Source organism: Poromitra crassiceps (assembly GCF_964638095.1).
Source record: "Poromitra crassiceps genome assembly, chromosome: 4".
In the NCBI taxonomy this organism is placed as follows: Eukaryota; Metazoa; Chordata; class Actinopteri; order Beryciformes; family Melamphaidae; genus Poromitra; species Poromitra crassiceps.
Genome location: NC_139626.1, coordinates 63,444,233 through 63,456,868, shown reverse-complemented (window position 1 = coordinate 63,456,868; position 12,636 = coordinate 63,444,233). Strand labels below are relative to the sequence as shown.

Genomic DNA, 12,636 nt, shown 5'->3' with positions numbered 1-12,636 from the left:
TTGGGTTGCCAGGTACCACGACACATATCCTACAGTCTGGACATTATTACAGAAACTGTGAAACACCCATTTGAGTTGTATCACTATGAAATCGGGAGATTAGCGGGAGAAATGACCAATCGAGGAGCACAGCAGGAGAAATGACCAATCGGGGAGCACAGCAGGAGAAAGAGATCTGATCTGAAAAATCTGATCAAATGGGGGTCTGTGGTCTAAATTGTGTCAGTTTAGGGTCCTTGCTTTAAACTACTGACCAACCTCACAACCAAGGAGAAAAGGTCGGCCTAGTTGTTCTGTGTAGTATGGAGGAATGTCTGAGCAAAATCCAATTTGACTTTTATCAACTTTTGTCAAGTGATATCATTTAATTAGGCTGTTGATATTGGTCATATGTTCTGACAGATATCATTTCATTAGGCCGTTGATATTGGTCATATGTTCTGACAGATATCATTTCATTAGGCTGTTGATATTGGTCATATGTTCTGACAGATATCATTTCATTAGGCTGTTGATATTGGTCATATGTTCTGACAGATATCATTTCATTAGGCTGTTGATATTGGTCATATGTTCTGACAGATATCATTTCATTAGGCCGTTGATATTGGTCATATGTTCTGACAGATATCATTTCATTAGGCTGTTGATATTGGTCATATGTTCTGACAGATATTATTTCATTAGGCTGTTGATATTGGTCATATGTTCTGACAGATATCATTTCATTAGGCTGTTGATATTGGTCATATGTTCTGACAGATATCATTTCATTAGGCCGTTGATATTGGTCATATGTTCTGACAGATATCATTTCATTAGGCTGTTGATATTGGTCATATCTTCTGACAGATATCATTTCATTAGGCCGTTGATATTGGTCATATCTTCTGACAGATATCATTTCATTAGGCCGTTGATATTGGTCATATGTTCTGACAGATATCATTTCATTAGGCCGTTGATATTGGTCATATGTTCTGACAGATATCATTTCATTAGGCCATTGATATTGGTCATATGTTCTGACAGATATCATTTCATTAGGCTGTTGATATTGGTCATATCTTCTGACAGATATCATTTCATTAGGCCGTTGATATTGGTCATATGTTCTGACAGATATCATTTCATTAGGCCGTTGATATTGGTCATATGTTCTGACAGATATCATTTCATTAGGCCGTTGATATTGGTCATATGTTCTGACAGATATCATTTCATTAGGCTGTTGATATTGGTCATATCTTCTGACAGATATCATTTCATTAGGCCGTTGATATTGGTCATATGTTCTGACAGATATCATTTCATTAGGCTGTTGATATTGGTCATATGTTCTGACAGATATCATTTCATTAGGCTGTTGATATTGGTCATATCTTCTGTGGGACAGTTTGGCCAACCAGTATTTGTTGGACAGGTGCACGTTTTTCCAGCCGAAAACAGGCATACTCCGGCTAACTCAAACCCTGGTGTGTGTGTGTGTGTGTGTGTGTGTGTGTACCTGGCAGCGGCAGCCAGTCTGGAAGGCGGCAGCTGCGGTGTGGCAAAGCTGTCTGGGGGGAGGAGCCTGGCCCGGGCGGGAGTGCCCCGGACTGAACCCTGGGAAGGGGGGGGGGTGGGACAGTACAGGAATCATAATAACTTTTTCAGAATTGTTATTTCATTTCTTTTTTTATAGAGATCCAAAGTCCCGCCCCTTCCGGTCAGGCCCTATCTGAACCAGCCGCGGGAAAAATATGAATGGTGGTGAACGACGAGAGACAATAATCTTTTGATCCTGTTTGAATTGTGCCATGAAGTCCGCATATGATGGTTGTCAATTTAAAACATAATTTAAATTTACATTTCCAAGTCAAGAAAGTCACAATTTGTCGTAAAACTGTTGCACTATACGTTATAAATTAGAAAGACGACACACAACCAGTCGCGTAAATGACGTCTCTCCCGCCAGGCCATGTTGGGTGACGTATAATGCAGAGAGTTCCACAAGAGCCGGTCGTCGGACATTTCACCGTCTGGCGGCTCTCTCGATCCGACTCGGAATTTTGACAAGTTGACATGTGCCAGATATGAAATGTGAAAAATACCAAAATTAAAGCCCCTTTGTATATTTTCAATGTGTATTGTATTGAGTTTGAATGAAAGCGTTTATTTTGAAAAATTCCGACCGGACGTCCAAATGATTCTCCTGGGCTGTAGTCTGAAAATGTATTGCTACGGTTTCCAGGTTGAACGTCATGTTTCCTTGCCTGTTTCAATGCACCACTATGTTCGCTGATACATGTTTTGCTACGTTGTGCTATGTTTTCGGCCCGCTGACGCGACCCTGCAAAGCCACCATGTAACGCTAAACAAAACACTGTTGCCGATCTGCCTCTCAGACAGCGTTAGTTAACGTTAAATTATCCATGACAGCATTGGAGTGAAGAAGTTTGTTATTGTGAGAATTGGAGTTAATTTATTACTGCAAAGGTGGAGGAACTTTAAAAACATGCGCGATGCGGAGTTGTCTTTTATTGGACACGGACAGGTAAAACTTGCTAACACACACACGCTCAAACGTTTGCTGCAATAACGTTAACGTTATTATTTTCGGTGTTTTTTCCCCCCTGACAGCGCGGGGGGTTGACGCTTTTTCCACGACCACATGTCACTAATTGTCATTTCCATCATAAAGATGCATGTCAGCAGAATAACGTTATTTGATGGAGAGAAAAAGTCTAGTGGAGTTTCACTATAGCGTCAACGCTAACGTTACTGAATGAGCTATAGGCACCTATCTGTAACGCAACATGATAACATTAACAAACAACTGTTGCTAGTGCAGTAACTAGTTGGTTACTAACTTTCTGGTTAGCATTATATGTGTCAGCTGCTGCTAGTCTCTGAGTTAGTTGATAACAAGATGTTGATTTCATCTGTTACCTGACTCCATGATGGTTCTGTAATACTGAGGAATATGTTTTAGATGTAGCCGTGTGCAGTGGGATGTTTCCTCTTCACTTGATGCTGAACTGTAACACTAGCGTTAGGTGGTTAGCCTAGGCATGGTAGGTGTTGTCTGACAGTATTAATTGGTGTGTTTTCATAACAGTAGGCTACCAGACCATCAGCTCAGTGGGACAGGAGGGGTGAGAGTTTGGGTGGAGCTGAGCTGTGTGACTGGTGGAAGAGAACCTCTTTAGTTGGGACATATGTTTGACAATGTTGTTGTAGTTCCTGTGGCTACTGTTAGTTATAATTGTTATACTGATCCCTTAACCTACTTGTTTGACTCGATAAAAAACATCCATATATTAATTGTGATTTATTATAGCCAGTAATTTTATTTTGCTTTAACCCCTGAGCCTATATGGCTACATCTGGGCAAGAGCAGTGCCACTCACTCAGCAAATTGATGGTTAAGACTGAAAAACAGTCTAATCTTAATGTAAATGTTCCTCTAATCTGGTTTGAAGGGGCCAAAAATTTTGCGCAGCGCCTTATTCGCCGGCACCCAGAGGCATTGTCCCACCACGACTACTGGCTGCTCTGGTAAGATATCTGGCTGGTCAGAAGTTTGGGGAACTCTCTGATAATGTGCGAGACGAGCGATGTAGTCGAGCGGTTTCATACAAAACTAAATGTTACTTTTCAGTTTTACGACAGAGTTATCTTTTAAATTGACAAAATTTATTTATTTATTTTAATGTGGACTTCATGGCACAATAAAAAAAAAGATATCGTCTCTCGCCGTTCACCACCATTCCTATTTTTCCCGCGGCTGGTTCGTAGCTGAAGCAGGAAGTAGGCAGTCACTTTGTCTCTCTATTGAACTCAAATAACCGGCATCGTTTATGATCATTATTGTAGCACAGTGGATGACAGACCGTGGCGGGCTGGTCGTCTCGCAGGCTGCAGCCCCTCAGCTGCTGCTCCACCTCTCTCTCCTTGTCCAGGTTCTGCAGGTTGAACTCCAGCTCGGCCGCCAGCTGCTCGTCTCCGGCGAACAGCTCCTTCACCTCGCAGCGGTAATCCTGCATCGCCATCTGAGTCATGTCACACCACGGTGCAGTTTGTCAGGATTACGGAAAAACGACTGCCGATTTTCATGAATTTTGGTGGAAGGGTGTAGCATGGGCCAAGGAAGAATCCGTTACATTTTGGCACGGATCAGATTCTGGGCAAGGGAGGGGGCGGGGCTACGGAAAGGGGGCTGTAGCTAGGGATGGGCAGGTCAGAGAGTCAGGGTTCGGGGTGGGTGGGTAGGGGGAGTGGTTAGGTGTATCCAGCCGGTGGGAGGGGGGTGTGGTCAGGAAAGAGGAGGGCTAGGGAAAATGGCCTGTAGCTATGGATAAGCAGGTCGTGGAGAGGGGTTCGAGAGGTGGGTAGGGGGAGTGGCTGGGGCATGGGGGTGGGTTTTAGGGTTAGGGTTCCAATCCGACTCACAAAAATGTGCATATCATAGCAGACTGTAGCATTGGCCTTGGCGGTGCTCTCCAAGTGTACTTGTAGTTTTGACATGTTTTTGTCTTTATTACACACATTTCAATGCCACCCACTTCACAGCAATATTGTCAATTTTAAGTGCAAAAAAGGTTGGGAAGCCCTGCCTTACACTACTCCTTACAGACAAATCTAATACAATCACAGTAACACATGGCTGTGTGAGTCTGACCTGCAGGTAGGACATGAGGTCTCTGAGGACAGGAGAACGTCTCTGCTCCAGCAGCCTCTTCAGAGTGATGATGATGGGGATGGTGTTCTCCATGAAATGTTTCTTCTGGACCTGTGGGCCAAACCAGGAAGAACTTTTTACCATTTACCCGGGTAGGATTTTTATTTTATTTTAATAAGGGCTTTTCCACCTTCCCTATGTTTCGGGGGCATTTTGGATCATTTCCAGGGCAATTTTATCAAATTAGAAATCTCTCGCGCTAGGTGTGTCCGATTCCTAGATGTGCATCCGGGTCCGCCCTGCAGCTCGCCCGCTGCGTGGACTCGCATACGCAGCTCAGCCATGGAAGACAATAGTCTGAGCATTCACTAGCGGATCAATATAGCCTTAATGGCACAAAGTGAATCACACTGACATTCAACAAACTATCATGACATCAGTAAATACTGTAACTGCCTGCTATTAACATTCATCACCAATATGAATTAATCGTTTGCCCATAACATTATTAATTCAACGATCCTACAACTCAGGGCCAGATGCATCGTTTTCCTCAAGTGCTGCAAAGAAGACAGGTCTGTTTTATAGGGTGTAGGGATGGGCATTGAATTTCGAATTTTCGAATAATCGTTGTTATTATCAAGGTCGACTTTTATTATTGAAAGTCGAAATTCGAAAAAAAAAAAAAATGTATATATTTTTTTTTTGTGTGTGTGTGTGAGTGAAATGTTGCATTGTCTCCCCGGATTCTAAGTATAGTCGAATCGCTTGGTTTGAGCAAGTAAAACTATTTTTATAAGCATTTTAAGCAAGGTTTATGGAAAAATTAATGGCAGATGAAATCCCATGAAGAGGGAGAGGGGGTGACTTTGGCACCCCTTTGGCACTCAGACCTGAGCCTACTAAATATTTAATGAACCACTCATGATTGTCAAAACTGTTTTTTATTTTCGAAAATGTCAATGTCATGTAACATGTTCTTTACTTCAGTGGTGCAATGCTTGTTTAAGCTAAAAATCCACAGCAGAAGCTTTTTCTATTAATTAATAAAGCCTTAGACTTAGAATCAGGGGAGACAATGCAACATTTCACCCACAAAAAAAAAAAAAAAAAAAAAAAAAAATTTTCAATTTCAATTAAAAGTCGACTTTGGCCAGCGAATTTCAAATAGTGTTTTTGCTAGAAATGCCCATCCCTAATAGGGTGTGTATTCTACTGAAGAGGTTCTCAAATGGTTTTCAGCCAAGGACCCCTTACAAGATAGAAAATATACTGGGGACCCCCTCATTCTGATTTGTGATTTTGGGCTAAGCTTAATTGTTTCAGTAACGTGCCTGACTTAATTGATAGGTTTGTCAGATTAGAATGTAATCCATGAGCCATTTTAGATTTAAAGAATACAATATTTTTGTTGAACTATGAAGCTTTTGTAAAAAAAAAATATATATTGTTTCATTTTCCTGAAAACTTTTCGCAAAGTGCCACGGACTCCTGGGAGTCCCCGGACCCCCATTTGAGAACCACTGTTCTATTGGGTGTGTATTCTGTAATGCAACCAATCTGCAGCAGTTCATCCCCCTTACTGACTTCTGTGTCACTCTATGATGTGGATAATTTAAAGTTAAAGCGATACTCCACTTTTTCAGGAGTTTAGCTCATTTGCCACACCCCTCCCCCACATAGCCAAGATACACCATGCCTTACCGGCACTGTCCGCTCAGTTTACAGTGAGCTACAGTCGTGAAGTTAGTAATTATCGCCATAGAATGGAGGGTAATGGTACAGCTGTTAAAAATCTGCCAAAACACACAACTCACGGCGCCAAAATACATGTTATGCTTCGGGTACTCACCACATGATGAAATATTAATCCAAAATGCACATAATCTGTCTTTTTACATTCCAAACATGGCCGGTGACCTCTTTTACTTCCAAAAAGACAGATTATGTGTATTTTGGATTAATATTTCATCGTGTGGCGAGTACCCGAAGCACAACATGTATTTTGGCGCCGCAAGGTGTGTGTTTTGGCAGACTTTTTACAGCTGTACCATTACCCTCCATTCTATGGTGATAATTACTAACTTCACGACTGTAGCTCACTGAGCGGTAGGGCTGTCAATTTTTATTCGAAATTCGAATTTAACTTCGAATGTGGGGGAGGAGGGGCATGTTCGAATGTAATTGACCTGTTCGTTTTTTTTTTTTTTATTATTATCATTATTATTCTTTCTTTTTTTTTTTATTATTAACCAAAATTAACCAACTGCTGCTTGCTGGTAATGTTAATCCCATGTCAGAAAAAGTCTCCAAATTTGTCGCGTTAGTCTCTTCTGAGAAAGATTGTCTCCAGGGTCTGAAAAGTTGTCTCGAGGTGGATGCAGCCAAGTTTATGAGGCAGTGTTGTGACTGTGAGCGTCCAAGCTAACACAGCAGCGGAGAGGAGCTGACTGACTGGACCATGAGGACAGCTGAGGATTTTTTTTAAATATTCTTTTAATATTTTATATTATATTATATATATAAAAAAAAAAATTTAATTAACCCAAAAAACATTGAATATATTCGAACATTTTGCAGGCAATTAAAGTTCGTTCGAACTTTATTTCGGGAAAAAGTGACAGCCCTACTGAGCGGACAGTGCCGGTAAGGCATGGTGCATCTTGGTTATGTGGGGGGGATGTGGCAAATGAGCTAAACTCCCGAAAAAGTATCCCTTTAAAGTTTAGTCCTAAAGTTGCATCAATCCCACTAGGAATAGACAGAATACAGGAAGCTAGGCGGTTTTATGTTCAAAATAAAAGCGATCATTTATTACATGGTAAATAAAAAACAGTTGACTCACTACGGGTTAAAATTTATTTTTAATTGTCTCGGTTCTATGTGTTATGTGTAGGGATGCACAGATCCACATTTTTTGAGTTCCGATCCGATTCCGATACCTGAATTTGGATATCTGCCGATACCGATATTATTCCGATACCAGAGCTATTTTTTCTTGAATATACAGTACAGACAAACATTTGGCCAATTGAATAAAAAGGAAAGAAAAATACAACTTACAAAAATCGGACAAAATGAAGTAAATATACAAGGCAAAGAAGGATAGCCTACTTGTTTGATTCTGCACTATTTAGACATTGCTGCTTTAGGTAAGGGCACTCTGTAGCTGGCTCCTATCTATCTCATAACTAGGGCTGTGATGATAACACATCACCACATCTTTTTTGTAGGCTACTTTATTATATAAAATATTACAGGCACAATGCCAAAAGCACTAGAGTAGCAAAGAGGGAAAGGGGACCTACTAATTAAATGATAAATAGTAGCCTCAACAACAAACTATTAAAAACATTATACAGGATTGTTCATTTGAATTTACTGAGTGGAATTATTTGAATGCGTTTACATACTGTAGGCATACCACACATCTCATATTTCCTATAGCCTGTCTTACAGTAGTAGGCTATTGTAGCCTATACAAAGAATTGTAAAAGCTCCTTCTATTCAGTTCACGTAAAGAAAGAGTAGAGAAAAAGGCAAGACCTGCAGCCTGCACAACTTCTGTAGGCATCAACATGTAAAACAATCAGATGAATTATCGTTAGTTTAACTGCATTAACTCCGAGGCTGTAACGTTATGGTGAGGCAGGCAGTCGAAAACTGTGTTTCTCCGCCTGTATTACATTTGAGGCACTTTTCAACAAGTGTTTAGCTTCAGAGTCTAGACAGATTGTTTCAAGCAAACGTGGCAACGAGCATCCATTCTGCTTATGTAAGTAACGTTATAACTTTTCAAAGTCCTGGTTCACTGCGGCTCTGTCTGTCTGATCTGTCTGTCGATAGTCGATGGTCTGGGTGTGTATTCTGCTCCTGCGACCTCCGTTCTGCCCAGTCCCTCCGCCTCCCGCACTGCTCAGAGTGACATGCTGCTGTTACAGGCTAGCGCGTGGCAAACTGTGGAATGGAATTTCTGGAACGGAGGCGTGTCTCATTAACCGCTCACCGCGAGTCATGGATCAGCTAGCACATGGCACGGCTAGCACACGGCACGGCTAGCACATGGCACGGCTAGCACATGGCACAGCCAGCACATGGCACGTGGATCGGCAAAATCCGATCCGCGAATTACGTCAGTATCGGCACCCGATACCGATATTGGATCGGGCCCATCCCTAGTTATGTGTATTTCGGATCAGACACAAAAAGGTTGTAACGTGGATCTACTATTACTTTATTTAATTGCTATTACAGTATTGGGAAGGTTCTAACCAGAAGTTTCCATTTTATTCTGGCTCACTTGACGCTGCTGGGCGTTGGTGCTGACATTAGCGACTCCAGTCTGCATGTGAATCGTTATCACAAACGACCAGGGCCCAGTTGCATAAAGCACCTTAGGTTAAGATGTCCCTTAGAGTCAGAGTTAAGGTGTCCATAAAATAGAAGTGGCTGCACAATGTTTTGTCCTTAAATCTTCTCCATAAGGTTAAACATTTTAAGGAAAACATAAGCACAAGATTTAAGGGTCTTTTGTGCAGACGATTTTATTTTATGGACACCTTAACTCTGACTCTAAGGGAAATGTTAACCTAAGGTGCTTTGTGCAACTGGGCCCAGAACACAGTAGCAGTTTGTCGTTTCATGCAGGGACCGTTGTTTTCTAAATGTGGGTCGTTGCCCAGCAGCAGCAGCAGCAGCAACTGACCTGTGAGACCACCTTGCTGTGCACGGCCTGTTGCACAGCCTTGGCCATGGTTGCCACCTCCTCTGGCTCCTCCGGCTCCTCTGCAGCGCCCCCTGCTTGAGGGGCGGCGGTGCGCACCTTCAGCTCCTTCAGACTCAGGATGCTGAAGGTCTCCTTCAGGATGTCAGCCCCGTCCGCATCCAGAGGCAGCTCCTCGTCTGCAAAGCATTCTGGGATAGGAGAAGGGGGAGGTTAAAAGTTGGTTAATGCCCCATGAAGTCAATTAATAGGGAGAATGGCAGCTCTGTGATTCCCACACCGCGCTGAACTATGCATTTTTGATGTCTGTGTCCAACCTGGTTTAGATTAAACCACGCGCCCCAACTCATTTGATTTGTCACTGCAACTGCGTCTTCACAGGCTGTCAAGCAAGCAACTCCTCCCAACTCATAAAGCCTAAATATAGTTCCACGTCACACCCCGCCCTCGCCGAATGCGCTGAGGTCCGTCGGCACAGCCTGAGTGCAGCTCCTCGAAAATGTGAATCCGCGACGCGGACGTGACGTGACCAGCACGAGAGCTGTGATTGGCCGTTGCCTTGGGTGCTGACATTTGTGTCAGCGTACGTATCCGCTGACGTACTTGTTGTGAGAGTGGAAGACGACAGCAATGTTTTATTAGCAATCGTTCACATTAGGGATGTCACGATACTAGAATTTCTACTTTGATACCGATACCCAGGAAAATATCGATACTCGATACCATTTTCGATACCACAGGGAGGGGTTGGATGACGACGCATCAAGAGGCATACAAATAAAGTTAGACAGATGGACGGACAGACGCACACTTCTCCATAATCTAGGCCTGATAAAACTTTGAATTTGCACAGCAGATTAGCCCTGCTCTAGACATCAGAACACGTTTAGCTTGTTGAAGCAACAGATACCCACCAATGATAGGGAGGGGAAAATCTGTATTTTTCATTAAAAGAAAGCACTGATGTATCAAAACTGTTGCAAATAAGTATTGTATCCATTTCCAATTTTTAGTATTGATACTTTCGATACTATCGATACCTGATGCAAATGAGTATTGTATCCGATTCAAATTTTCAGTATTGATGCTTTTCGAACCATCGATACTTTTGACAACCCTAGTTCACATACAGGACAATACAATACAAAACCGTAGAGGCAAGTCAAGGAAATGCCATTTCCTCATTTAACAGTGCTTGTCCCTCATCTAGCAAAGCCTTCTGCATAGCATACAACTTCAACTTCGCCAACATGATTGCAAGTTCTTGGTAAACAACACTATTGCGTCATATGTAATGGACATGAGTGCACCAGAAGCCACCCAGTGGTGTAGTGGAGGGTGGACGCAGGTAGACGCTGTCTACCTACTTATTTTTCAGACGGCTTTGCGTCTACTCACTTCTAAATCTCCTTTGATGCGCCTCCATTCAAGTTTTTTTCTCCTTTCTGCCTGAAGTCTCTGCTGGGCAGCCGGGCAGATTGAGGTTCCACGAGGAAACGTTGCATTACGACCGCGAAGCGGAGACACCGGAGCTGGTGTGGGGGCGCAACTTAGCCTGCTTTCTATAATAATGCACCCCTCAATTACTTGAATGGCTTTGATGGGCTCTCAGCAGAGCTGGAGAGGGAGATAAATGAAGTAAGTAGGCTACACTGAGCCATGTTTTGGCCACATTTTTGACCCATGTGGTCAAATCTGCTGCGGTCTGCCTCGCTCAAGTAACCTTCGAGCCAGCACCAACCGAGGCAGAGAGGGAGACAGACGGAGACGTCGGAGAGCAGGGGAGAGGGAGAGACAGAGCAGAGAGGGGGAGAGACAGAGAAAGCGAGCGAGACAGACAGTGAGAAAGAGAGGGGGAGAGACAGAGAAAGCGAGCGAGACAGACAGTGAGAAAGAGAGGGGGAGAGACAGAGAAAGAGACAGAGACAGACAGTGAGAAAGAGAGGGGGAGAGACAGAGAAAGCGAGCGAGACAGTGAGAAAGAGAGTGGGAGAGACAGAGAAAGCGAGCGAGACAGACAGTGAGAGAGGGGGAGAGACAGAGAAAGAGACAGAGACAGACAGTGAGAAAGAGAGGGGGAGAGAAAGAGAAAGCGAGTGAGACAGTGAGAAAGAGAGGGGGAGAGACAGAGAAAGCGAGTGAGACAGTGAGAAAGAGAGGGGGAGAGACAAGAGAAAGCGAGCGAGACAGACCGTGAGAAAGAGAGGGGGAGAGACAGAGAAAGAGACAGAGACAGACCGTGAGAAAGAGAGGGGGAGAGAAAGAGAAAGCGAGTGAGACAGTGAGAAAGAGAGGGGGAGAGACAGAGAAAGAGACAGAGACAGACAGTGAGAAAGAGAGGGGGAGAGAAAGAGAAAGCGAGTGAGACAGTGAGAAAGAGAGGGGGAGAGACAGAGAAAGAGACAGAGACAGACAGTGAGAAAGAGAGGGGGAGAGAAAGAGAAAGCGAGTGAGACAGTGAGAAAGAGAGGGGGAGAGACAGAGAAAGAGACAGAGACAGACAGTGAAAAAGAGAGGGGGAGAGAAAGAGAAAGCGAGTGAGACAGTGAGAAAGAGAGGGGGAGAGACAGAGAAAGAGACAGAGACAGACAGTGAAAAAGAGAGGGGGAGAGAAAGAGAAAGCGAGTGAGACAGTGAGAAAGAGAGGGGGAGAGAAAGAGAAAGCGAGTGAGACAGTGAGAAAGAGAGGGGGAGAGAAAGAGAAAGCGAGTGAGACAGTGAGAAAGAGAGGGGGAGAGACAGAGAAAGCGAGTGAGACAGTGAGAAAGAGAGGGGGAGAGACAGAGAAAGCGAGTGAGACAGTGAGAAAGAGAGGGGGAGAGACAAGAGAAAGCGAGCGAGACAGACCGTGAGAAAGAGAGGGGGAGAGACAGAGAAAGCGAGTGAGACAGTGAGAAAGAGAGGGGGAGAGACAAGAGAAAGCGAGCGAGACAGACCGTGAGAAAGAGAGTGGGAGAGACAGAGAAAGCGAGCGAGACAGACAGTGAGAGAGGGGGAGAGACAGAGAAAGAGACAGAGACAGACCGTGAGAAAGAGAGGGGGAGAGAAAGAGAAAGCGAGTGAGACAGTGAGAAAGAGAGGGGGAGAGACAGAGAAAGAGACAGAGACAGACAGTGAGAAAGAGAGGGGGAGAGACAGAGAAAGCGAGTGAGACAGTGAGAAAGAGAGGGGGAGAGACAGAGAAAGAGACAGAGACAGACAGTGAGAAAGAGAGGGGGAGAGAAAGAGAAAGCGAGTGAGACAGTGAGAA

General features: G+C 43.7%; 1 protein-coding gene across 1 annotated transcript in view; it reads right to left on the bottom strand.

The window, feature by feature from the left end:
• Positions 1-12,636, bottom strand: part of ncapd3 (non-SMC condensin II complex, subunit D3) — a gene marked incomplete at its 3' end in the record, with an annotated part of 123,357 nt that overhangs the window by 15,607 nt on the left and 95,114 nt on the right. The window contains exons 27-30 of the mRNA XM_083636022.1: positions 9,369-9,577; positions 4,664-4,774; positions 3,876-4,034; positions 1,508-1,605 (exon numbers count right to left, since the gene is read on the bottom strand). Coding sequence (XP_083492148.1) covers positions 1,508-1,605; positions 3,876-4,034; positions 4,664-4,774; positions 9,369-9,577 — 577 coding nt within the window. The remainder of the gene's footprint in view (positions 1-1,507; positions 1,606-3,875; positions 4,035-4,663; positions 4,775-9,368; positions 9,578-12,636) is intronic.